At 44.5% G+C, this 25,863-nt stretch overlaps 1 protein-coding gene across 1 annotated transcript in view; it reads left to right on the top strand.

The window, feature by feature from the left end:
• Positions 1-310: 310 nt before the first annotated feature.
• The window catches only part of MKNK2 (MAPK interacting serine/threonine kinase 2), a 49,980-nt gene continuing 24,427 nt past the window's right edge, over positions 311-25,863 (top strand). Inside the window, exons 1-5 of the mRNA XM_077272265.1 lie at positions 311-485; positions 7,947-8,151; positions 10,663-10,747; positions 11,909-12,010; positions 19,362-19,459. Coding sequence (XP_077128380.1) covers positions 8,101-8,151; positions 10,663-10,747; positions 11,909-12,010; positions 19,362-19,459 — 336 coding nt within the window. The 5' untranslated portion in view covers positions 311-485; positions 7,947-8,100. The remainder of the gene's footprint in view (positions 486-7,946; positions 8,152-10,662; positions 10,748-11,908; positions 12,011-19,361; positions 19,460-25,863) is intronic.

Raw genomic sequence — 25,863 nt, 5'->3', positions numbered from 1 at the left:
TAAAATGTCCCATATCCAGGTACGGACTGGGAATGAAATTCAGCCGTGGCATGTGAAATCACACAGGCCCATGTTGTCCCCGTCCCCATGAACCCCCACGCAGTATTGGCACCAAGGCCAGTGAAACCTGGAGCCATCGGGTATGTGCCCCCTGGGGGCAGCCTCTACACTGAAGGCTGGTCACCAGTAATCTGGCAGGTCCCATACTCCGGAGACTCCTAGCCGTGCTATGGCCGGGCCCTGACGCCGCCGGGTCACAGAGGCCAGCGTGATGCAATGGTTACATGTCCGCCGGAGCAGGAACAACAACGCACGTAATGGGAGGTCGTCAGTCCCCCGTCACATGATCCCTCGTCACGTGAACTCTGGACACACCCCCTTCCCGAGTCTATATAGGGGAGCGAGCAGTGTCGTGCGTCAGCCCTCTCATGTCACCAGCGGCAGCAGGCTGTCAGCAGTGCGCCCTCCACTGCAGAGCCCTCCAGGTACGTCGCTGGCGGCAGCACACGCGGAAGCCGAGGAGGGATCGGGCCGAGGTGCGCAGATCGGGCAGTGACTGAGCGCGTCCTGCCCGCGGCCGTTGGGGTTGGTGCCGTGGCTGACGGTGGCGTCTGATGCCTGAGATCGGGAGAGTGCCGAGGTCCCTGGGGTGAGATACCGAGGGGCCTGGCCAGGGATGTGGCCCATAGGGTTTGCTGCTCCTAGGAAACTGTCCCTTCCATGTTCGGGTGGTCCACTCCTTGGACAGCCCCTTTAAGGAGGACTGGGCACATAATGGAATAGTGGCTGCAGAGCTGGGGAAGACGTAGGCTTTAGTTTGTAGCTTCTCTCCATTGCAGATACTTGTAAAGTTTGGGGTAGACTAGAGATTTGTCTGTGGGGGCGTGTACTACCCCCTGTATGTGGCTGACCAATGATAAGCAAGCTGCAACACATGGGAGCGAAAAGGACACGCCCACCGGACTCTGCCAACTGAGAGACTGGAAAGAACATGGCTGCCTGAGTCCTGCCCCCATCCCGAGCATGCATATGGCACTGATGATGTCGCATGGTGGTGATGCCGCCTTTACAAACATGTCACTCATGCTGACCGAGCCGGGATCACCTGGTTAGCCGTGGGCCCCACCACTAGTCACCCACTAACCATCCTGGCGTGACCGCAGTTAGAACATTGATTTTTATGGAGATTCACAAAAAATGTGTAGGCCATAAATGAGGGTTGTTTGGAAGTATAGAAACTGATCAGTAAGGACGGGGCAGCTTCTTGAGGAAGCTGTTTCCTTCAAGGGGGTTTCCGGGCTCTAGCCTAATCTCTGTAGTCACACTGTCAAGATTCCCCTGTATTCCCAGCGGTCATGTGACTGCAGGTGTGCGATCTGCTGCATACATAGTCACCCGCAGGCCGGTTTAGGCCGAGAAGAGGCATCATGTGCACACTGGACCGTTTATTTTATTGGTCATTGTTTGTGACTACTTTATTTTATATAAGCTCGAGTTTAGCATGGTCCGCAGTGATGAGCGAGCATGCTCGGGTGTTATCGGTGTATCTAGGGTGCGCTCGAATCCTAACAGGCAATCCCCGCATGTGTTGTGGCTGCCTACCAACCGCGAATCATGCAGCCGCAGGGACTCGGACATAACATACGAGCACGCCTAGGATACTGGGATAACACCCGCGCGGGCTCAGGTAAGACCTTATCCGAGCACGCTCTCATCATCAGGTCACGTCTGTTATTGGAACCTGAAGTAGGCTGGTATGTAGCGATGTGAGCGCAGCATGAGCGCAGCGCAGGGCCCACACAGGCATCCGCTTTTATAATCCGATGTTGGTTGTCGTCCCCCCCCCCAATAAAAACAGCCATCATAACTAAAGGTTGCACTAAGAGGTGAGTGGATCTGCACAGATTGAAATTTGCCCAGTCTGCTGGATTTTACCAAGGAAATTTGATTTGCCACTTTTATTCTCCAAAAATCGAATTCGCCTTATGGTTCATTGCTCTTCAGAGTCCTCGAAGCATAAGAAACGTAAGATGTGGGAAGTAAAAAGCCACCAGTCCTCCCTTTACTGCTCACTGTCCCCCCGTACAATCCTTGGGGCCGCCTCTTACCGCCACCGCCTGCTGAAACCCTGAGCATTTTACTCTAGGCTGGGACTTTCGGCTGCGACTAGGCCCGGAACGTGTCTGCATCCTGTGCTAGTCGTGGCCACAAGTCCCAGCCTGGATTACGTGTTGTAAAGTTGTGTCCACGTCCTAATTTCTCTGCAGCTTTATGATGTGCAGGTTCCATGGCATCTCTGGCCTGGTTGTGGCCAAGAGTCCTGCCCTGGCGTGCATAGGCCCGGGGTTTCATTGTGTTGTGGCAGTAAGAGGTGGCGGGGGCTATATGGGAGAGCGCGTGTAGCAGAGGCCGTCTGGAGGTGACTGAGGTATTTTATATTTTTACTTTTTGCCAGTCCTCTATGGTTCATGTAATGGGCAGCCGACCTGTTGCCATCTTGGAGCAAATTATAAAGCAGACCGATACTAGAGAATATGGATTTTTGTCCAATTCACGCAGAATTCACTCAATTTGCCCAAGTCTAGTCGTACTAGGGTGAGAATGCTCCTCTTTGCATTTGTGTATTTGTATCCGTGCGGTACACGTGTAATCCATACATAGACTTAGATATAGAACTAAACGCCCGATTTACACATGCTGCACCCCAGTGGTTCACAAATTAACAGCCAGGTATTTGGCATCCGGTCCCTGTGGACGAACACCTCCTGACGAAGCAGCGAAACGTGTGGTCATGGATGTTTGGTTAGCCCAGTTCTTGTCCCACCATGTCCACAGGTAATGGTGGGTTTGTGTATGAATGTCTGTTGTTGCTGTCAGGTATTCCTCAGATGCCCATGGTTTTCTGTCACATTTTCCTCTTACGATTACTTGTATTATACATTAGAGGGATTGTCTACTACTCAGACAACCCCTTTTCAAGTGTTTGCCCCTGTCAAAGTAAACCGCTTATACTCCCCTCCTGTGATGGCGCTGTTCCAGTGGTGTCGCCACTCCCGTGAGGGCTTTACATCACATGAGCCCCGCTGCCAATCTGCCTCGGCTTCTCTTGCCGCCTTCAGACGCCTAGGCTAAGTTCACATTAGCGTCTTTGTGCGCAGCGCATCATCTGCCCGCGCAAACACATGTCAAAACGCATTCAAACGCCTGGTTACGCTGCGTTTTTTTATCTGCATCAGCTTATGCATGGCGCCAAAAAACTCTGCATTTGTATGAGTTTTTGCCTGCATTTGCGTTGATTATGCGCATGCGTTCGATATGTCCAGGAGGGCGTGTCCTGGACATTCTCAGTCCGAAATACACAAGCACATTGAACGCGTGCGTACGCATGTCCTTGCGTGCCAATGTGTTCCCATAGACAGTAATGCGCTGTTTTGATGCACTCATCCGCATGCGTATGTCTGCGCTAAATTGACACCTCATAAAATGCAACATGTTGCGTGCGCCGCACACCGCGAAGCGGCGCATGCTTACGCATCCGCATGTTCCTGCATACACAATGTTAAATATATGTACGCAAGACGCATGCGGATCGGTACCCAGGTATACGCTGCGCACACGTACGCTAATGTGAGCAATTGACCGGAAGTGAGTGGCAGCCACAGTTCTGACTTCCTGCTAATTAGTTAAGCATCCAAAGGTGGGGAGAGAAGCCGAGGCCGATTGGGTGTGGGGATCATGTGACATAAACTCCTCACGTGAGTCCCGGAACAGTGAGTGCTGGAATGGCGCCAGCAAGGGAGGTGAGCATAGGGGTGTGTGTGGCTTTCAAATTATTTTTAGTATTTTTCTTTCAGGAAACTAGTATTGTCTTGTTTGGGTCCATCTATGTATGTAAATCCTAATTGGCAAATGATGTGTATTGTGGGATTTTGTCTATCAATAAAATGTGATTAATATTTTAATATTATGTTGGAAAGTGCTTTGGGCGGATGAATTGAAGGGTTTGTGCAGAGTTGTCAGCTGTGTTGGTGGATTATAGGTTTCTAATAATGGCACCTTGTGAGAGCTGTGACTCGCATGATGCAATCAGACATGCGGAAACTCCTCACCACGGTCCTAGAGAGCAGGCAGCTGCCTTGATTAGGAGTAGACGAGGAAATGGTTGGGAAGTACCAGTGCACCGTGGGTGGGGGCTTTGCCCAACTCAGAAAATGATCAGCCAGGGAAGTCTCCCACATGTCGGTGAGGCTTGCACAGGAATTATTGCGAGCACTGATGACAACATAAGTGTGATCTTTAGTGATGAGCGAATGTGCTGGGATAAGGTGTTATCTGAGCATGCTCTTGTGCTAAGAGTGCCTTTAGTGTTCTCAAATATGTTCAAGTCCTCACGGTCACGGCTGTTTGACAGCCACAACACATGCATGGCTTGCCTGTTTGTTAGACTATCCCTGCATGTGCTGCAGCTGCCTGAGGCCAGTTTCATGTTAGCTTTTGTGTGCAGCATAGGCCTGCGTACTTCTTTCCTTAAGATCTACATGCGTCCTGCGTACCTATATTTAACAATGTGTACGCAGGGACATGCGTTGTATGCGGATGCGTCCCGGTGCGTCGTTTTCACGTGCACATCAAAATAACGCACGGAGATGCATCTGCATACAATGCACGTCCCTGCGTACACATTGTTAAATATAGGTAGGAATCTTAAGGAGAGAAGTACGTAGGCCTACGTTGTGCACAAACGCTACAACGCATGTATCCGAAAGAAGCTCGCAGGCCTATGTTGCGCACAAACTCTAACGGCCTTAAAGGGAACCTGTCACCCCCAAAATCGATGGTGAGGTAAGCCCACCGTCATCAGGGGCTTATCTACAGTATTCTGTAATGCTGTAGATAAGCCCCCGATGTATCCTGAAAGATGATAGAGGTTAGATTATACTCACCCAGGGGCGGTCCCGCTATGATGGGTGTCGCGGTCCGGAGCCTCCCATCTTCATTCCATGACGTCCTCTTCTGTTCTTCACGCTGCGGCTCCGGCGCAGGTGTACTTTGTCTGCCCTGTTGAGGGCAGAGCAAAGTACTGCAGTGCGCAGGCGCCGGGCCTCTCTGACCCTTCCCGGTGGCTGCGCACTGCAGTACTTTGCTCTGCCCTCAACAGGGCAGACAAAGTACACCTGCGCCGGAGCCACAGCGTGAAGACCAGAAGAAGACGTCATGGAATGAAGATGGGAGGTGCCGGAGCGGACCTGAGACACCCATCGTATCCGGACCGCAGCGGGAACACCCCTGGGTGAGTATAATCTAATGTAATCTTTTAGAGTAAGTGTAAGATGTTAGTAACAGAAGTCAATACTGACCTTACAAGATTGCGACTGCACTCAAATATGTTTTGTACTTTTACCCACTAAAATAAATATATATATATATATATATATATATATATATATATATATATATATATATATATATATATATTATATCTCATAGTTCCCAAACTAAGTTCAGTCCGAAAAGTGGTTGTCAAGTGAAGACACAACATCACCTAGCCACATGCTATAAATCGGTGGGTGTCCGATCGCTAGAACCCCCAAAATCGATAGAACGAGTCACTTCTATACCTGTTAGTATGGAGCAGTATGAGCTTTTCTGTTCCTAATCTTGCGAGCAAATAAGCGAATTGTGCGATTTTTTCACCCTCGGATGGACAATTTTTCCTCTGTATTTTCATCCATATAGCATCTGATGGCATTGGTGAATACAATTTACTAGAATAAAAGATCTGTTACCAGTGGCAATGTGACCGTAAAAATTGATGCTGTACTGTTGATACAGATGGGATCCGAATTTTTTGTTTTGCATTCATAGATTAGACTTTTTCTTACAAAGACATTTGGTCCATGTAAAAACAAAAAGCAAAACTGGTCATCTGAAGAGCCTGATTTCATAATATTGGTTGAAGTTTCTGCTTTTTCCACAAACCACGCTGACTGAAAATATGGTCGTGTTAGATTTTTTTTTTCTGTGCTCCTCTGAGCGGATTATGACCACAATGGTCGGGAGCACGTTCGCAGGTATTTCATTTCCTAAGACCCAAAGCTACTGCATTTACCACAAGTCGCAATGGGAGAATGCATTATTTTTATGGATAAATTATCTAAAAAAACTAGAACCATTTCTGCAAAAGTAATCCTCAAAATACCCTAAATCCATTCAAAAAGCCTTGGCACCTGAACAAAAATTTTTTTGGGGTTGATCTGTGGATGATCACACGATATATGCAATGTAATTCCCAACAGTCCTTGTGGGAAAAAAAGAATGGGGGGTAGGGGCAAAATGGCTATTTTGCAATTTACTGCTTTTCATTGATTAAAACTTCTCTCTATTCTCAAGAGCGGAGGTCTCACCAGCGTCTGGCCTCATAGATACAAAGAGTGCAGCGCTTGCAAGCTCTTTCCAACAGAGCCTATACTCTGAAGCTCGCCCGATTGCTGGATCTGGCCTAACGCGAGGTTTCCCCTTCTGGCCTTGAAAGACACTTTGTTACACTTACAGCTATCGGTTTCATACTTATTTGGGTTTGCTATTTTCTACCACCCTTTTGGTGGGTACTTAAAGGGAACCGGTCAGCAGGATTTTGCTACACAAACTATAGGAATTGTGAGGTTGGCAGTGTTACTGATTTAAAATGATACCTGTGGTGCAGAAATCAGTCTTGTGGTTCTTGTGTAATCAGTGTTATACTTTTTTTGTTAAGTTAATGATATACCCGTACTCCAAGGCAGGACTCTAGGCAGGGTCTTATCTTTCTGCTCTAGGGCAGAGAAACCAAGGAAAGACCGGCCCACATGCCACTCCGAAAGAGATGGGTGAGGATAAAAAAATAGGTATTCATAAATATACGCAAATTGTATCAACCAAAATTTTCTACTAAGGGTATGTTTCCACGTTCAGCTTTGCTTCAGGCTTTGGTCAGGATTTTATGCAGGTAAAATCCTGACCAAAACTGCACCTGAGGTCACTGGCAGGTCACCTGCGGTGTTCCTGCGTGTTTTGCTCATAGTAGCAACATGCTGAGTTTCGAAAAAACCCACCACGCATGCGTTTTCGCGGCAAAAACGCATGCGTTTAACGCATAGTGGAGTCTGGATTTCATGAAATCCCATCCACTATGCTGTAACATCTGGACGCTGCGTTTTTGACGCTGCGGAAAAACGCAGCGTCAAAAACGCAGCGTTTCCTGAACGTGGAAACATACCCTTACACGAAGTACAATGTCACGAGAAAACCGTCTCAGAAACAGCAGGATCCATTAGTGTTCCGGAGTTGTCTCATAAAGTGACAATGGTCAGATCTTAAAAAAACTTCGCTTGGTCATGAAGGCCAAAATTAGCTCTGTCACAAAGGGATTAATCATTATGAAGGCAATTGCCTGCACCAGAAATTTTTCGGGGCTTCATAGCGAAACGGGTGAATACGGTATGTGCCAGTTTTTAGTTCTGTGATCCCATAAATGTAATTTGCCTATATACTGCAGAAACACTCGCTTTGGCCCACGACTTTGGCCAAGTTTGTAATTTTGGCCCTCTGCGTATTAGTTTGACATGCCTGGTCTAGTTACTTCTGCTCATTGACGGGCAGGTTGTGGCAGCAAGCTTTGCTTTTCTTCTCCAGGAAGAACGTCTTGCATGGTTCCTGTAGCTGTCATTCTTGTGTGAACATATTTTTTTTTTTATTTAACGGTATTGTCCATTACAGGATGTCCCCTGCTTGATCAATTCAGGTCCACAAATGAGATAAAATCAATGTACACTCTCCTACAGCAGCACTGTTCGAATGATTTTGGGGTCCTGAATAGATCACGTAAGGGTTGTCCAGTAGTTGACAACACGTTTACATTTTTGTATTGATTTGGTTTTACGTCACAGCCTTTGCTTTTGTTTTCTCAGGGTCTCTTCCAGCCATCTGAGAGCTCCAAGCCCTAATTTTTTTCATCCTTCATTCCATATTTTCAACTGCAAATTCCAGCAGTATTCAACTTTTTTTGAGGTTTAAGAAAACAGTCCTTCGATTTTAAATTTGGAAGCGTTTATTTTTGCAAGTATGGTACAGAAAAAAAGCCCCGAGATGAAAGGTTTTCATCGTTCCTTTAAGGTGAGTGGAATTTTATTCTCGAATTGGCTTTATTCTGCCCCATTAATGGGTTACTTTCAGTTTAAAGCAGTTCTCTGCCATTATAATTCAGGGCCCGTCACATCCCATAGATTTTAGTGTTGGTGCTCTGTATATGGGAGTGAAGAAGGAACGCATAATCCAAATGTTACCTACCTATGCCCCTGAAGAATAAAAGGAAAAATGCCGTCAAATGTTTTGAAGGAAGTTAAATGAAGAATAATCTTTAAAGTAAAATTTTGATGGAATGTTCCCCAAATTGTTTGTTGTTTCCTTTCCATTGGATGGAGGATAACTTGCTGATCACTGGTGGTCCTGCTGCTGAGACCTCCATCAATCTGGAAATTTGAGCTCTGGATCAAGAGACCTGGGGCTCCACCTATCACCAGCATGAATAGAGTAGGTCCTGAATGTTCTGCCTCCCCTCCATTCATTCCTCTCTCCAGCAGTCCCATAGCCGTAGTACACAGCGTTACCATTTCTGACAGCCCTATTGACCATTAATGGAGAGAAGGCCAAGAATGCCCATCTCCATTGAATACTACATGGCTCTCATTTATCCTACTGGCGCATATGATCCATGGTAATACATGGTGGGCCTCCTTTCATGACTACTTACGATTTTGTGAAAACCCCTTTAACTCCTAAAGTCTTATTTGCCAGCTTTATACTTGCACAGGGGTGGGGAATCTTTTTTTTTTTTTCTGCCAAGGCCCACTTGGATATTTATACCATCCTTCGGGGGCCGTACAAACTCCGCCCACAAAGTACATCCAGACTCTGGTACTGGTTTCAGGACGTAATCTTTCATTGCATGCCCTTCAGTGTTCAGTAGTGAACACTGCATATGTGTGCTAACAGAGCAAGAAGAAAATAATGAGCTTATTGTAATCACAATACACCTCCCTGCCCAAGAATGCGGTCCCTGGGAATCTGCCCAGGGGCCTGATAAAAGGTCATCGAGGGCCGTAAATGGCCCTGGGGCCTGAGGTTCCCCACCCCTGGCTTAGCGGATAAGAGTTCCACCCACTCGGGCCATTGTCAGCACTGTCCTGGATGTTTAAAGGGAATCTCTCGCCAGCTTTTTGCCATCTCATCTGAGAGCAGTATGATGTATGGGCAGATTCCAATATTCCAGAGGTATCACTTCGATAATACGGTTTTATCTGCTGCATATCTACTAGCTCTGTTGGACTGTGTGTAATCCTGTCGACAGCTTTCTGTGCATAGGCAGAAAGCTGACAATCCGTTTTGGGGGTGTGGGAATACAGAGCTCATCACAGTGATCAGTTTGCATTCTCATGGGGGTTGGAGGGGGAATCTAACTAAAAAAAAAAAAAATAATGAAAAAAATAATTTGTAAGTGAGCACTGTGAAGAAAATGAATACATTTAGATAAAGGGCCCAAACTCTCTCTTTAGTGATCACACCACCATGCAATGAAATGTGATCACAAACTCCTAAATAAAAATGGTATCACTGAAAAGGTCACTTCATCACATAAGAAAAAAAACCTCACTAATCAGTCTGCAGAAAGGGAAGTTGCAGCTCTCAAAATATGTTGATGCACTTAAAAAAAAATGTTTCTCTCTAGTATGCAAAAGTAGCGAAACCTAAACACCCTGTATAAATTTGGAATAGCCAATTGTACCGACCTGAAGAAAAAAAGGTGTCATCACTTATACCACATGGAGAAGGGCGTAAAAAATGAAAATTAGTGATTTGCTATTTTTGTTCATACTGTCTCGCAACAAATCAGCTGCGTAAGGGCTTGTTCACAAATTTGTGTTTGGAAGCTTCCGCTTCTGTGTCTTGTTCAGCGGTGGTCGGTTTTCCGCCTCCTTACCTTGGCCATATCGCTGAGCACCTTGCACTTCTGGGCGTGCTAAGGAGGTTGCAGTTCTAGAGTATGACGGCATTTTATGGGAGTTGCGATGAACAAAAATGGTTATTCTGGTTTAGTTTTTAGGTGTGTTTTTTTTTGTTTTTTTTGCCTTTATCATGCAGAATAAATATGGTTTAATTATTCTGGTCTTTACAGATGTGGTGATACCAGGTGTATCCTACCTTTGGACATTTGTTAGATTAACCCCTTAAGGAACAGGCCTTAAAGAATATCTATCACCCTTTTCAGCCTCAGATTGGTGATGGATACTCTTCAACCCCTTAATGACGAGGAACAGGTCAGGAACAGGTGTATGGAGCAAGTTCGAGAGTCATCCCCATTCCCGGCAGATGGTTGCTAATCAGCCATCCTCTTTCTCGAACAGCTGCTGGTGGAGCAGAGTTGGCCTAACAAATGCTGCTGTCAATCTCTTGACAGCAGCATTTACAGTGTGGGGCCCAAGGGCGCGTCGTTGTAAGCACCCATCAGCTTTCCCGTCGTTGTGGTCACATTTTGCAGAATAAATATGCTTTGGATGTTTTTTTTTTTTTTTTCCTTACGTTTTAAACCAACAAAGTATAGTAAACGATAATTCTGTTTTGTTTTAGGGTCAAAACCCATTTGACGTCAGTTATGGAGCGGAGTCCAGAAACATGGAATCTGTGTTCAACTTTGACTGCCCCTCACGCCCTGGTAAATGAGCTTTTAGATTGTAACCTCGTCCTGCAAGTCAGGGTTTTACATCTTTTTGGGAGGTTTTAGACATTCTATCCCTACTTGCTAACTAGTCTCCTTGGTTTCTTTTGTGGATGTACAGGAATGTAACGTATTTTTCGGACCATAGGACTCGCCTTACTATAAGACTCACCCCATGGGTAGACAACAGAAAGCATGAAAATGTTTTTTTTTTTTTTTCTTCCTGATGATTAAAGTTTCCTGGCAGTGTAAAATTTAGGGGTCAATACATCTAATTGTAGTGCACTGGGGAATAATAATAATATATATATTCCGCAGCGCTTTACAGTTTAACAGTTTCAAACACAACAGTCATAAGTAACAATGTTAACAATACAATAATTAAAGCAAAATAAGACGACCCTGCTCGTGAGAGCTTACAATCTACAATAGGGAGATAATAGATCGAATGTTGGCGTTCCTCTATAGCTTTCTGGTGCTTTACTAAGAAGCGTAGCACAATCGGCCAAACTATCCTTACTCATCAGATACAATGATGCAGACATCTGTGAGTAATGGGTGTAACGTATTCCTGGAGACACTTTAATTCCTATTAATCTCTTAAAACTAGAAAACATAGGTCTCATTGTTCACACTAGTGCTGTCCCAGCAGTTTTTGATCTTACAAGGACATACGTGTATTTGACATTACACTATTTGCCAATGTTATGGGTATAAGCATACATGAGAATATATAGTGCGGAAGTACATGTACACATGAATTGGATGAATTACTTTATATTCATGTCATCAACTGTACAAGGCTAGGGTAAGTTCTGCTGATTGTTGTGGCCATTCAACCAGGTCTACTCTGAACACATCCCTGTGTGTATACAGTGGCTATACAAAATTACGCCCAGTGCTCCGTTTTAACAGTTGATCGTAGGCCCATCGGGTGTCACAGCCCAATGTTGGTGACCTGTCCTGCTAAGTCATCAGCATGCAAGCTCTGGACATTTTGAAAAAAAGAGATTTTAATTTTAAGCAAAATCATCCAGCCCTTATGTAGTACAGATTACAGTTAGAAACTGCTTCTTTATTTAGTATCTATTGACCATTTAATGATGCCACGTTAGTCAGATCTAATAACCTATTTTATTACACCTTTATTTTTCTCAGACATGCCTTCAAGTGCTCCCATAGATATTCCTGATGCCAAGAAAAGAACAAAGAAGAAAAAACGTTGCAGGGCAACAGATAGTTTCACTGGAAAGTTTGAAGGTCTGTATTTTAGTATTTCCTTCTCGTGTTTTTTTTTTTTGTTTTTTTTTTGCTTTTGAAGTGTCCCAGTTTTTCAACACAGTTCCAGGTTGCATAATGCCCATGTTAGCGTGGTCTGCAGCATCTCCGGACTTGTCTCCCATCACATGCATCTGAGACTTCATTGGTTGGAGATTGCAAAGGGAGCTGCCAGCAGTGGATCTTGATGATTTGCATGCCTAAGTGCAGTTTTTCTGTTGAGCACACACTTTAACAATCAAATTGGTTAAAGCCGTTGTCTGTCAGTGAGTCTGGATCATTAGTTTGTGGTGATATGCTAAAATCTGGAAGTTGCAGTGGGCTTGAATTTTCGTGACCTCACTGGACGTGAGGGTTATCTTTTCCCCAGCTTGACATGACTAGGAGTGCTAGCGTCCCTCAGAGGAACATTTAGTAATGAAAGGCATTGGCACTTGCATAAATACCTATCTCAGGGGTATATAACATAGTAGTTGGTAGTGAGCAACCACTTTAAAGGGAATCTGTCAGCAGGTTCTTCTATCAGTGTCGCTTACTGTGCTGCATATTTCAATACAATCAGTGTTTTATCAGCAAGAGATAATCACTAGACAACTGGCCTTGTTCCTCCTAGTCCAGCAGCAACCCCCTCACTGATTAGCAGCTCTCTATAACTATACAATGTACACAGAAATCTGTGGAGTAGTCAGGGTTATACACAGCTCTACTAGATCGGCAGCAGAAAAAACTGATTCCATCACCACTGCTGAGCCCAGTAAACTGGTGCATCACTGGAATCAGGGTCTCTGTCCCAACATCATGCTGCCATAAATTTACAAAGCAAAAACCTACTGACAGATTTTCTTTAGCACCTTATCGATATTTGACATACTGGTACGTCATGTCGCCTCACAAGCTGTCCCATATTTTTCTTGGCAGATGGCTGAATTTTTCAACAATCATCTCCCATTAACAGCCATGGGTGGAGCGGAGCTCTGCATGTGGCTGTTAACCTGTTAAATACAGCTGTCAATCTCTGAATAGAGTGGCATTTAACACACACTGGTAGGAGGGGTGGGTTATTCCATGCGCCCGTGATGTGATTTTAGGGCGCTGATGGGTTGCTCTGGCAGCCAGGAGTCATTATGATACTTATGTGAAAGCCAGCGTTTAGCGGACGTTCATAGATCATGCTTTTCACTATACATAGCAGTGCATGCGATTGGATGATTGCAGCTTCAAGTCCTCTAAGGGGACTAATAAATAAAAAAAAAAAAGTGAAAAAAGGTTTTTTAAAATATGAAAAAAATACAAGTTCAAATCGCCCCCTTGTTGACCAATTTAAAAAAATTATAAAAAATCCATGCATATCTGTTATTGCTGCCTTCGTATAAGTTTAATGTATAACAATATAAAATAAATTAATCCAATCAGTAAACGACCTAATGAAAAAAATCAAAACTCCAGAATTACTGTTTTTTTGGCCAATGCAACATCTCTGAAAGTAACAAAAGCAAACTTTTTTTTTTTTTTTTGTACAAATTATGGAGTTTTTTTTCACCACTTAAATAAAAAAAAAAACAACTAAGACCTGTTTGGTGTATGCGTAATCATACTGACCTGGGCAATCAGATTGCCAGGCCAGTGTTACTGTATAGTGAACATGGTAAATAAAAATAAAAAAAAAACAATTGTGAAATTGCCCTTTTTTCTTTGGAGATTTAGAAAAAAAAGTTAAATTTTTTTTTATCTTAAATTTAATCTATTCATGTGCGACACAAATGTTTAACTTTATTTTGTGGGTCAGTAAAATTATGGTGATATCCATTTTATATAAGTTTTATGAATATTTTTTTTCTTTTGCAAGTGGCTTCAGGGATAGCATAATTTTTTTTTCTCCCTGTAGCCGCTGCTCCAGTAGGCCTGCCAGGCATGATGTACATGCGATTTTACCTGCAGATTTCCACTTTTTCTGCAAGTAAGATGGCATTTTTGGAAGTGACAGGTTAGCTTTAAAGTGCAGCCTAGTTGAGAATATGGCTAATGGCTCTTTTTACAAAGCCATGCTGTGACTGCGGAAAGACATCCTGGACTGATAAAGAAGCTGGTCATAACTGAACACGCTTTAGATATTCGCGAGGAATTTTGGAGATATAGCTACAGCTGCAGCTATGCTGGAGGGACCGCAAATGACATGTGTGAGCTGTTTTTTTCTATTATGTTCTGTATGTTTCTTTTTCAAATTCTTCCAATTGTGATGATGCTGATTACTGTCTGTAAAGCAGTTCATTTTCTTACAATACCTGAGTATGAATTATGCTGGAGTCTGCAGTAAGATGAGCATTCACTTTAGAGACCCCAAAGCACTGCTCCTGCAGCATGAAATCCCGTTTTAGGCTACGTTCACACGATCCTTTTTTTCATCCTTTTTTTTCAGGTCCTGTTTTGAAAAACCGCAGCTAAATTCAGCGCTGATTTTAGCTGCGGTTTTTGATCCTTTTTCTTCTGCGGATTCCACTGCGGGTTTCCAAATGCAGTTTCCTATTGGTGCTGCTGGAAACCCGCAGCGGAATCTGCAGAAAGAAGTGACATGCTACTTCTTTTTTCTGCAGGCAAAACCGCTGCGGATTTGCCTGTGGAAAAAAGGATCGTCGGCACAGCGGGTCCTTTTTTCCATTGGGTTACATTGTACTGTAACCTACATGGAAAACTGCTGCGGATCCGCAGTGCAATTCCGCTGCGGATCCGCAGCAAAAACCGCACCGTGTGAACATAGCCTAAATCTGTATCTGTAAAATGCAATGGGGCATGATATGGGCACTGGAGTTCCCACCTAGCAGCAGCTTACCCAGGCTGATGGCTGATCAGTTAGGGAAGGGTGCTGCTAGACAAAAAATACAGCCTGAGGAGAAGAGGCTAGAAGTACATTATCATGCCCCAGTTCACTTCTAGACCCTTCAAAATGCAATTTCTCCCTGTTGGAGCAATACTTTTGGGTCATAACAGAATTGTCTGGCTTATCTGTTAACCCCTTTACCCCCAAGGGTGGTTTGCATGTTAATGACCGGGCCAATTTTTACAATTCTGACCACTGTCCCTTTATGAGGTTATAACTCTGGAACGCTTCAACGGATCCCAGTGATTCTGACATTGTTTTCTCGTGACATATTCTACTTCATGATAGTGGTAAAATTTATTTGATATTACCTGCGTTTATTTGTGAAAAAAACGGAAATTTGGTGAAAATTTTGAACATTTCGCAATTTTCCAACTTTGAATTTTTATGCAATTAAATCACAGAGATCTGTCACACAAAATACTTAAGTAACATTTCCCACATGTCTACTTTACATCAGCACAATTTTGGAACCAATATTTTTTTTTTTGTTAGGGAGTTATAAGGGTTAAAAGTTGACCAACAATTTCTCATTTTTACCACACCATTTTTTTTTCAGGGACCACATCTCATTTGAAGTCATTTTGAGGGGTCTATATGATAGAAAATACCCAAGTGTGACACATTCTAAAAACTGCACCCCTCAAGGTGCTCAAAACCACATTCAAGAAGTGTATTAACCCTTCAGGTGTTTCCCAGGAATTTTTGGAATGTTTAAATAAAATGAACATTTAACTTTTTTTCACAAAACATTTACTTCAGCTCCAATTTGTTTTATTTTCCCAAGGGTAACAGGAGAAAATGGACCCCAAGCGTTGTTGTACAATTTGTCCTGAGTACGCTGATACCCCAAATGTGGGGGTAAACCACTGTTTGGGCGCATGGGAGAGCTCGGAACGGAAGGAGCACCGTTTGACTTTTCAATGCAAAATTGACAGGAATTGAGATGGGACGCCATGTTGCGTTTGGAGAGCCACTGATGTGCGTAAACGTTGAAACCCCCCACAAGTGACACCATTTTGGAAAGTAGACCCCCTAAGGAACTTATCTAGATGTGTGGTGAGCACTTTGACCCACCAAGGGCTTCACAGAAGTTTATAATGCAGAGCCGTAAAAATAAAACAATTTTTTTCCCACAAAAATTATTTTTTAGCCCCCAGTTTTGTATTTTTCTGAGGGTAACAGGAGAAATTGGACCCTAAATATTGTTGTCCAATTTGTCCTGAGTACGCTGATACCTGATATGTTGGGGGGAACCACCGTTTGAGCGCATGGCAGAGCTCGGAAGGGAAGGAGCATCATTTGGAATGCAGACTTAGATGGATTGGTCTGCAGGCGTCACATTGCGTTTGCAGAGCTTCTAATGTACCTAAACAGTAGAAACCCCCCACAAGTGACCCCATATTGGAAACTAGACCCCCCAAGGAACTTATCTAGATGTGTTGTGAGAACTTTGAGCCCCCAAGTGTTTCACTACAGTTTATAACGCAGAGCCGTGAAAATAAAAAATCTTTTTTCCCACAAAAATTATTATTTAGCCCCCTGTTTTGTATTTTCCCAAGGGTAACAGGAGAACTTGGACCCCAAAAGTTGTTGTCCAATTTGTTCCGAGTACGCTGATACCCCATATGTTGGGGTAAACCCCTGTGTGGGCACACGGGAGAGCTCGGAAGGGAAGGAGCACTGTTTTACTTTTTCAACGCAGAATTGGCTGGAATTGAGATGGGACGCCATGTCTCGTTTGGAGAGCCCCTGATGTGCCTAAACAGTGGAAACACCCCAATTATGACTGAAACCCTAATGAAAACACACCCCTAATCCCAACGGTAACCCTAACCACACCTCTAACCCAGGCACACCCCTAACCCTAATCCCAACCCTATTCCCAACCGTAAATGTAATCCAAACCCTAACTTTAGCCCTAGCCCTAACCCTAACCCTAGCCCTAACCCTAGCCCTAGCCCTAACCCTAGCCCTAACCCTAGCCCTAACCCTAGCCCTAACCCTAGCCCTAACCCTAGCCCTAACCCTAGCCCTAACCCTAGCCCTAACCCTAGCCCTAACCCTAGCCCTAACCCTAGCCCTAACCCTAGCCCTAACCCTAGCCCTAACCCTAGCCCTAACCCTAGCCCTAACCCTAGCCCTAACCCTAGCCCTAGCCCTAGCCCTAACCCGAAAATGTAAATAAATACGTTTTTTTAATTTTTCCCTAACTAAAGGGGTGATGAAGGGGGGTTTGATTTACTTTTATAGCGGGTTTTTTAGCGGATTTTTATGATTGGCAGCCGTCACACACTGAAAGACGCTTTTTATTGCAAAAAATATTTTTTGCGTTACCACATTTTGAGAGCTATAATTTTTCCATATTTGAGACCACAGAGTCATGTGAGGTCTTGTTTTTTGCGGGACGAGTTGACGTTTTTATTGGTTACATTTTCGGGTACGTGACATTTTTTGATCGCTTTTTATTCCGATTTTTGTGAGGCAGAATGACCAAAAACCAGCTATTCATGAATTTCTTTTGGGGGAGGCGTTTATACCATTCCGCGTTTGGTAAAATTGATAAAGCAGTTTTATTCTTCAGGTCAGTACGATTACAGCGATATCTCATTTATATCATTTTTTTATGTTTTGGCGCTTTTATACAATAAAAACTATTTTATAGAAAAAAAAATTATTTTGGCATCGCTTTATTCTGAGGACTATAACTTTATTTTTTTGCTGATGATGCTGTATGGCGGCTCTTTTTTTGTGGGACAAAATGACGCTTTCAGCGGTACCATGGTTATTTATATCTGTCTTTTTGATCGCGTTTTATTCCACTTTTTATTCGGCGGTATGATTAATAAAGCGTTTTGCCTCGTTTTTTTTTTTTTTTTCTTACGTGTTTACTGAAGGGGTTAACTAGTGGGACAGTTTTATAGGTTGGGTCGTTACGGATGCGGCGATACTAAATGTGTACTTTTATTGTTTGTTTTTTTAATTTAGATAAAGAAATGTATTTATGGGAATAATATATATATATTTTTTTCTTTATTTAGGAATTTTTTTTTTTTTTTTTACACATGTGGAATTTTTTTTTTTTTACTTTTTTACTTTGTCCCAGGGGGGGACATCACAGATCGGTGATCTGACAGTTTGCACAGCACTCTGTCAGATCACCCATCTGACTTAGAGCACTGCAGGCTTACCAAGCGCCTGCTCTGAGCAGGCACTCGGTAAGCCACCTCCCTCCCTGCAGGACCCGGATGCCGCGGCCATCTTGGATCCGGGACCTGCAGCGAGGAAGGAGGTAGGAGACCCTCGGAGCAACGCGATCACATCACGTTGCTGCGGGGGTCTCTGGGAAGCCCGCAGGGAGCCCCCTCCCTGCGCGATGCTTCCCTATACCGCCGGCACACCGCGATCATGTTTGATCGCGGTGTGCCGGGGGCGGTCCGTGACCGCTCCTGGCACATAGCGCCGGATGTCAGCTGCGATAGGCAGCTGACACCCGGCCGCGATCGGCCACGCTCCCCCCGTGAGCGCGGCCGATCGCGCTGGACGTACTATTCCATCCTTGGGAAGTAGGGCCCACCCCACATGGACGGAATAGTACGTCCAATGACAGAAAGGAGTTAATGATATATTTTTTTGGATGGTTGAGGGTGTTAACGTTTTTAGATTCCCTTTTGATTTTCTAATGGATGAAAAAGTACCTAGAATCTTATGAACCTGGATGTAAACCTTGTGCTGTTCATGTGTTTTTCTTAAAAATAAATAAATTAATTTGAAAAAAATTGACTATAAGATGCACTTTTTTTTTTTCCCCAAAACTTTTTTTGGGGGATATGCAATGTGTCTTATAGTCCGAATGTAGCTTACAGGGAGGACTTCACCGGCAGGAGTCAGGCGATTCTGAGGGCTCTGGCCTGGGAGGAAGGGATGTTCAGAGGTGCGATGCTGCAGGGCAATGATGTGAGTCCCAGGCTAGAAAGGGAGAGTGCTTGGCGGTGTGGGGCTCCCCTGACATTTTGTGAAAGCCCAGAGCCTCACACTTCCATGGTTTTAATGCGGTGGACTTTGGGGAAAATGGCTGCCGGAGATGGCACATGCGCAGTATGAGGTCTTGTTTCCCCAGATCAAAATCTGCGCATGTGCCACCTCTGGCGGCTATATTCCCAGAATCCACCACATTGGAACCATTCAAGTGCAGGGGGGTCTGGGGTTTCACAGAATGTCTCCTACCAGCCTGGGATGGGACTCGTAGCTTCGTACCTCCTAACACCACCTGTGGCCCTGCTCCACCACCACCGTCACAGCAAACCCTTCCCCCTCCACCCCGCTTCTAGTAAGTTGAATTTGTACTGTAAGACTAATTCCCCCCCCCCCCCATTTGAAAATGTGGGTGAGTCTTATGGTCCAAAAAATACGGTACTTTGTCTACAGCTATTGATTCCTTTGAGTTTATCTTTATAGACATGTATCAGCTTCAGGATGAGGTGCTTGGTGAAGGAGCACATGCCAAGGTCCAAAGCTGCATTAACGTAGTCACTAATAGAGAGTATGCAGTGAAAGTAAGTTCTTTCTTTTTTTATTTATCGTATCCGTTTCTGGCAGAACTTTAATTGTATTATGAGCCTGGTTTGCCCGTGACTGAATCTAACTTTTACTATTTTAAATAGTTATTTTCATGTTCTTAAGTTCATACACATGTGGACAATATTGTTAGTACCCTTCTATTAATGTAAAAAAAACTAAAATGGTCACTGAAATCAATCGAAGCTGACATAAAAGTAATTTTCATTTTAAATTAACTGAATGTCAACTAATGAAATTGACATGGTTTTTTAATGATGGTTCAGCAAAAAAAGAAACAAATATAATAAAAGTGGCATGGACAAAAATGATGGTTCCCAGCACGCTACACAGAAGCCTTGGGCCCGGCAGAAGGCACGGGATGGTGCAGGTCATGGCCAGTTGAGTGACCGATCCAGCCGCAGGAGCTCTTCCAGACTGGAGTCTGTAGCATCGGCTGGGCTGAGAAATCCCCACCCCCCCTCCTTCGTAAACCAGTACCTATTTCTGCAGACACTGGTAAGTGATCTTCGTGAATGATCACTCAGTGATGCAGCCTTCCCCTTATGTTTTCATTTTTATGGGAAGAAATGTACAACTAAGGCAAAGCACAGAGAATGCGCCCTCTGTGGATGCCCCCTACAAACTCTTGTCCAAAGTTATGCCCCTCTGTATCCAGCAGGTGATGAGGGCTCAGGAGCGGAGGGGGGAGCGGCATTAGCCCCTAGGTAGTCTATATTGCCCCTTACGATCACCCTCAGGTGGCAGAAGAGACTTCTAATTTCACCAAGAGTTTGAAGGATATCATCCGGACAGAAGTGAGGGAGTCCATAAAATCCCTGACTCAAGGGGAAAGTTCCAGGCAGATGGATCTTCCGGAATCAGATTTGTCGTCTGGTTGGAGGGAAAATGAGGATTCCTCTAATTCATCCCCCTCTGCTTCTTCATCCGAGGAAGATTCGAGTCGCTTCTGCCTTCCCCTAGACCGCATGGACAAACTTGTAAAGGCGGTTAGGAGTACATTGGGGATAGTAGAGCCCAGTACCAAACTGTCCATGCAGGACGTCATGTTCAAGGGATTAGATCAAAGGAAGCCTAAATCCTTTCCCTTGAATTGAAAAATTCAGGGACTGATTCTGTGAGTGGAAGAGCCTGGAAAAAAGGGGCTCCTTACCTCCAGCCCTCAAGTGGAGATACCCCTTTGATGATCTGGCCGTTAACACTTGGGATAAAGACCCTAGGTTTGATGCAGCTGTATCCAAAGCATCAAAGAAATTTCCCTTCCCTTTGAAGATTTGGGGAACCTGAAAGATCCCCCTAGACAGGAAGGCGGATATCTTCCTTAAAGGAACTTGGGAGATGGCGGCCGGATCCCTTAGACTAGCACTAGTGTCCACCTGCGCGGCTAGATCAATGATGGTCTGGTTGGACCAGCTCGAGTCTCTGCTAAAGGAGGGTACGCCTTGGAAGTCGATTCTGGGGGCTCTTCCAATAATTCAGGAGGCCGCGGCATTCCTATCAGATGCCTCAGTGGACTCTGTCCGGATGGCGGCAAGAGCAGCGGGTCTTTCCAACGCAGCCCTCAGGGCTCTGTGGTTAAAATGCTGGCCAGGAGATATCCAGGCAAGATCTAAGCTCTGTGTGATTCCATGTGAAGGGGAATACCTTTTTGGACGAGTTGCTGGATAAGGCAGGAGAAGAGAAGATCCCCCAACTTATCATCCTCTTCTTACGGACGCCCCTTCAGTAGGAGAAAGTTTTGTCAAGGAAGACCCACAGGAGACCGTTCCAGATGGGATGACCGGAAGAAGCGAGGTACAGGCTTCATGTTTAGACGTTCTTCTCGGGAACGCAAAAAAAATCCCAATGCCTAGTGGTACCTGTAGGGGGAAGATTGTCGGCCTCCTATCCAGCCTGGTCGCTAATCACCAACAGCGTCTGGGTGCAGGGTGTGATTTCATCAGGACTCAAACTTGAATTCTGCTCTATTCGAGGGGATAAATTCAAACTAACATCCTTCCGCTCTTCCTATCTAGAGAAATCTGCCCTGCAGGCAGAAGCAGTTAAATTGTCATAAAGGGGTCCTGGTGGAGGTTCTGGAATCTGAGAAGGGTAGAGGCTTTCCCTCTCCCTGTTCTTGGTCTGGAAACTGGATAACTCTTACAGAACCATCATCAATCTCCGGTCCCTCAATACATTTCTGATCACTCACCCCTTTAAAATGGAAACAATTGGCTTGGCATAAAAAATGTTATTTCAAAACGGTTTCATGGCGGTATAAGGCTACGTTCACACGATCCTTTTTTCCGTCCTTTTTTTTTCAGGTCCTGTTTTGAAAAACCGCAGCTCAAATCCGCACTGATTTTTCGCTGCGGTTTTTGATCCTTTTTCTTCTGCGGATTCCACTGCGGGTTTCCAACTGCAGTTTCCTATTGGGGCTGCTGGAAACCCGCAGCAGAATCCGCAGAAAGAATTGACAGGTACTTCTTTTTTCTGCAGGCAAAACCGCTGCGGATTTGCCTGGGGAAAAAAGGATCGTCGGCACAGCAGGTTTTGTTTTCCATTGGGTTACATTGTACTGTAACCTACATGGAAAAAAGCTGCGGATCTGCAGTGCCAAATCCGCTGCGGATCCGCAGCAAAAACCGCACCGTGTGAACATAGCCTTAGATTTAAAGGATGCATATTATCATCTGCCTATTCACGCAAATGATCAACGTTTCCTGAGAGTGGCAGTATCCATAAGTTGCTCAGTCCGTCATTTTCACTTTGTAGCACTCCCCTTTGGCCTGTCAGTCGCTCCACGAGTCTTCATGAAGTTAATTGCCGAGGTCATGGCCCACCTTCGGGACATCTTGATTGTCCCCCTATTTAGACGACTTAATTATAGGCAGTTCGGCTGATCATTGCCTTTCACAGGTAGCAAGACCTAGGTCCACTCTAGAACAGTTAGGTTGGCTAATAAACTCATAAAAATCACGTTTACAACCTGTGAAGGTTCAACTATTCCTCGGTCTCGTGTTGGATTCGGGAAGTCAAGAATGTCGCCTACCACCAGACAAAATTATTCGCCTTCATCTCCAGGTTTTGCGAGCAGTAAGTAGGCCCTCCATGACCCTTAGGCAAGCCATGTCCCTATTAGGTTCCCTAATATCCTGTATCCCAGCTGTCAATGATAGACTTAATGATAGAACCCTGGGGGGATTCCTACAGGGCAGAATGACACAGAATCCATCAGCCAGAAGTTCCCTAAGATGGAGGCTTAACAGGGATAACGTAGCCTCAAGGGTTCCTTGGGAAAATTGCATATCGCGTATAATACCCACAGACGCCAGTCCTTTGGGGTGGGGGGGCCCATATGGAGGATATTGTGGTCCAGGGTCATTGGGATCCCCAGGTATAAAGCTCATATAACCTGAAGGAACTATCAGCGGTAGAATTGTCGGTGAAGAAACTCGTTGTGTATCTACAGGGTCACCATGTCAGAACTCTCTTGGACAACCAGGTGGCGGTGGCCTACATCAACCTCCAAGGTGGGACCCGATCCGAGGCCCTGATGGAAGTAACAGAATGTCTTTTCCAGATAGCAGAAAGACATTTACTATCTTTAACAGCGCTACACATAAGAGGAAAAGACAATGCCAAGGTGGACTTTTTAAGCTGCAACATACTAAGGCAGGGAGAATGGTCTCTAAATGGAGCCATCTTCAACCAGATTGTCCGCATGTGGGGTCTGCCTGATATAGACCTTTTTGCCACCTGGAGAAACAGAAAAGTCAGTTCTGTTCTCTGAATCCGGAGGAAAAACCTCTTATTGTGGACGCCTTCTTGAGGAAGTGGGACTTCAACCTGGCCTACACATTCCCTCCACTATCCCGGTTACCTCTGGTAGTGAGAAAGATCAGAGAAGACAGGACGAGGATTATACTAATTGCTCCCTTCTGGCCCAGAAGGGCTTGGTTCTCCTGGCTAAGGACTATGTCGGTCTGCGATCCCTGGATATTTCCAGATCTTCCGGATCTCTTCTCCCAGGGCCCAGTCAACAATCAATGAGTAGCAGGACTCCACTTGACGGTGTGGAGCTTGAAAAGGCATTACTAAGGGATAAAGGATTCTCCTCAAATCTAATAACCACCCTACTAAAAAGTAGAAAGTTAATTGCAACTAAGATTTATGCCAGAACCTGGAAACAGTTCCTAGCCACTTCTGACTTTAAAGTCGAAAAGGGGGTACCTATAGGGCAGATTCTATAATTTCTTCAGAAGGGTCTAGATTTAGGTCTTGCCACTAGTACCCTTAAAGTGCAAGTTTCGGCCCTTGGTGCCTTATTTAACTGCGACATCACAAGTAATTACTGGGTCTCCAGATTCATTAAAGCAGCTGGTAGATCTAGGCCCATACACAGGGTAAGATGTGTACCAGGGGACTTGAACTTAGTCCTTATGACTATGACGGAGGCTCCGTTTGAACCCATGGTATTTGCCTCTTTAAAGTGGCCTTTTTAGTAGCTATAACATCAGCACGTAGAATAAGTGATATTCAGGCACTCTAAAATTCCTCTTTATACACAGATATTGATCAACAGGGTAGTGTTTAGGCCAGACCCTGCTTACTTGTCCAAGGTTGCCTCAGACTTCCACAGGTCACAAGAGAGTCCTTCCCTCCTTCCTCCCTAATCCTACTAACCAGGAGGAGGAGAAACTTGACACGTTAGATGTTAGAAGATGTTTGCTACAGTATCTCTCACTAATTCCTGGAAAGAGGACGATGCCTTATTTATAACCTTCCAAGGCTCTAGGAAGAGTCATAGTTTCAAAGTGTATGTTAGTGAGATGGATTAGGGAGGCTATCTCTCTGGCTTACACAGCAGGTGGTGGTCCAGCTCCACAGAATTTAAGGGCGCATTTTACTCGAGCCATGGCATCCTCGTGGGCAGAAAGGTCTGGAGTTTCCATCGACCAGATATGTAAGGCGGCTACGTGGTCATCCCCGTCCACCTTCTTTAACCATTATAGGCTGGACATGGGTGCTTCCTCAGATCTTACCTTTGGGTTAAGGGTGCTGCAGGCTGTAGTCCTCCGCTAAGCTAGTTTTACATCTCTGTAATTCTCTTGTGGTGCTGTCATGGGAGTCCAAATAAAGCATGAAGTTACTTACCGATAACTGCATTTTTCTGAGGCCCATGACAGCACCCTTAGTTCCTAAGTATGGGTGAGCACATCTTCCACATGGGTGAAGTTGTATATATTTTATGTGCCACTAACCATGGAGGTCCTCTCAAGCTCTGTAATCCAACTGATGCGTGGGAGTGGTGCCGCCCTTTTGAATCTGTAGGTTTCCTGTTCCTGAAGGGCGGATCCCCTCTCCTGGTGCTGTCATGGGCCTCCAAAAAATGCTGTTACCGATGAGTAACTTAATGTGTTTATTAGTTTATAACCAGTAAATATAAATTGAAAATTACTTTTAAGTTCCAAGTCATTTCATTGTGACCATTGTGGTTTTTTTTTCAACAGAAGGGTACCAACAATTTTGTCCTTTTGCAGGTAGACATACTAAAAGTTAGCTGTATACGCACGCACACACACACCTTGAATTACTAACCACAGATCTTCAGTGGATGTAGGCTTGTGCAAATCCTTGGTTTTTTTTTCATATAATCCAGCACAGTCAGTCAGAGCCATACCATCATTTACTGGGCTTCTTGTTCTTTATACTGAATATGGTTCTTCATTGCATTGGCTGTATGTTTGATTGTTATTGTTATGCTACAGAATAAATTTAAAGCCAAACTCATCCCTGATGATACAGAATGATAGTTTATTTGCCTTAATTTCTCAGTATAGAGAACACCATTAATATTGACCAAATCCCCAATTCCGTGTGCTGAAATACAGCCCTAAACTCGTAGGGAACCTCCACCATGCTTCACTGTTGACTGCAAACACACATTATCAGACCACTGTGCAGCACTTCGGCCAACAAACTGCCTTCTGTTACAGTTAAATATATCAGATTTTTGACTCCTCAATCCTGAGCATATGCTGACATTTTTCTACACCCCAGTTACTATGTTTTCATGCATAGTTGAATCACTGGAAGAGGCAGACTTATTTGCACAAGCCCACACAGAGAAGTTCTGTGGTTAGGTCTCAAAATGTTTGGAGCAACCTTCCTGCCAAGTTCCTTTCAAGAATATGTACATGTGTTTCTAGAAGAAGTCATGCTGTTTTGAAGGCAAAGGTGGGTCACACTCACACCAATTTGGCTTTAGATTTCTCTTGCTCATCCCCTTTGCACTTTGTCAATTGTTTTAAATAACCCACCTATCCACACCATCCCCCACTTCAATATCTTTGTCCCAAAAATGTGCTTAGAAAATGTACACCTTCAATGGCTGTGGATG

Source organism: Ranitomeya variabilis, chromosome 1 (assembly GCF_051348905.1).
Source record: "Ranitomeya variabilis isolate aRanVar5 chromosome 1, aRanVar5.hap1, whole genome shotgun sequence".
Taxonomy (NCBI): Eukaryota; Metazoa; Chordata; class Amphibia; order Anura; family Dendrobatidae; genus Ranitomeya; species Ranitomeya variabilis.
The sequence above is the reverse complement of the archived record's forward strand: the minus strand, read 5'-3'. Positions and strand labels throughout refer to the sequence as shown.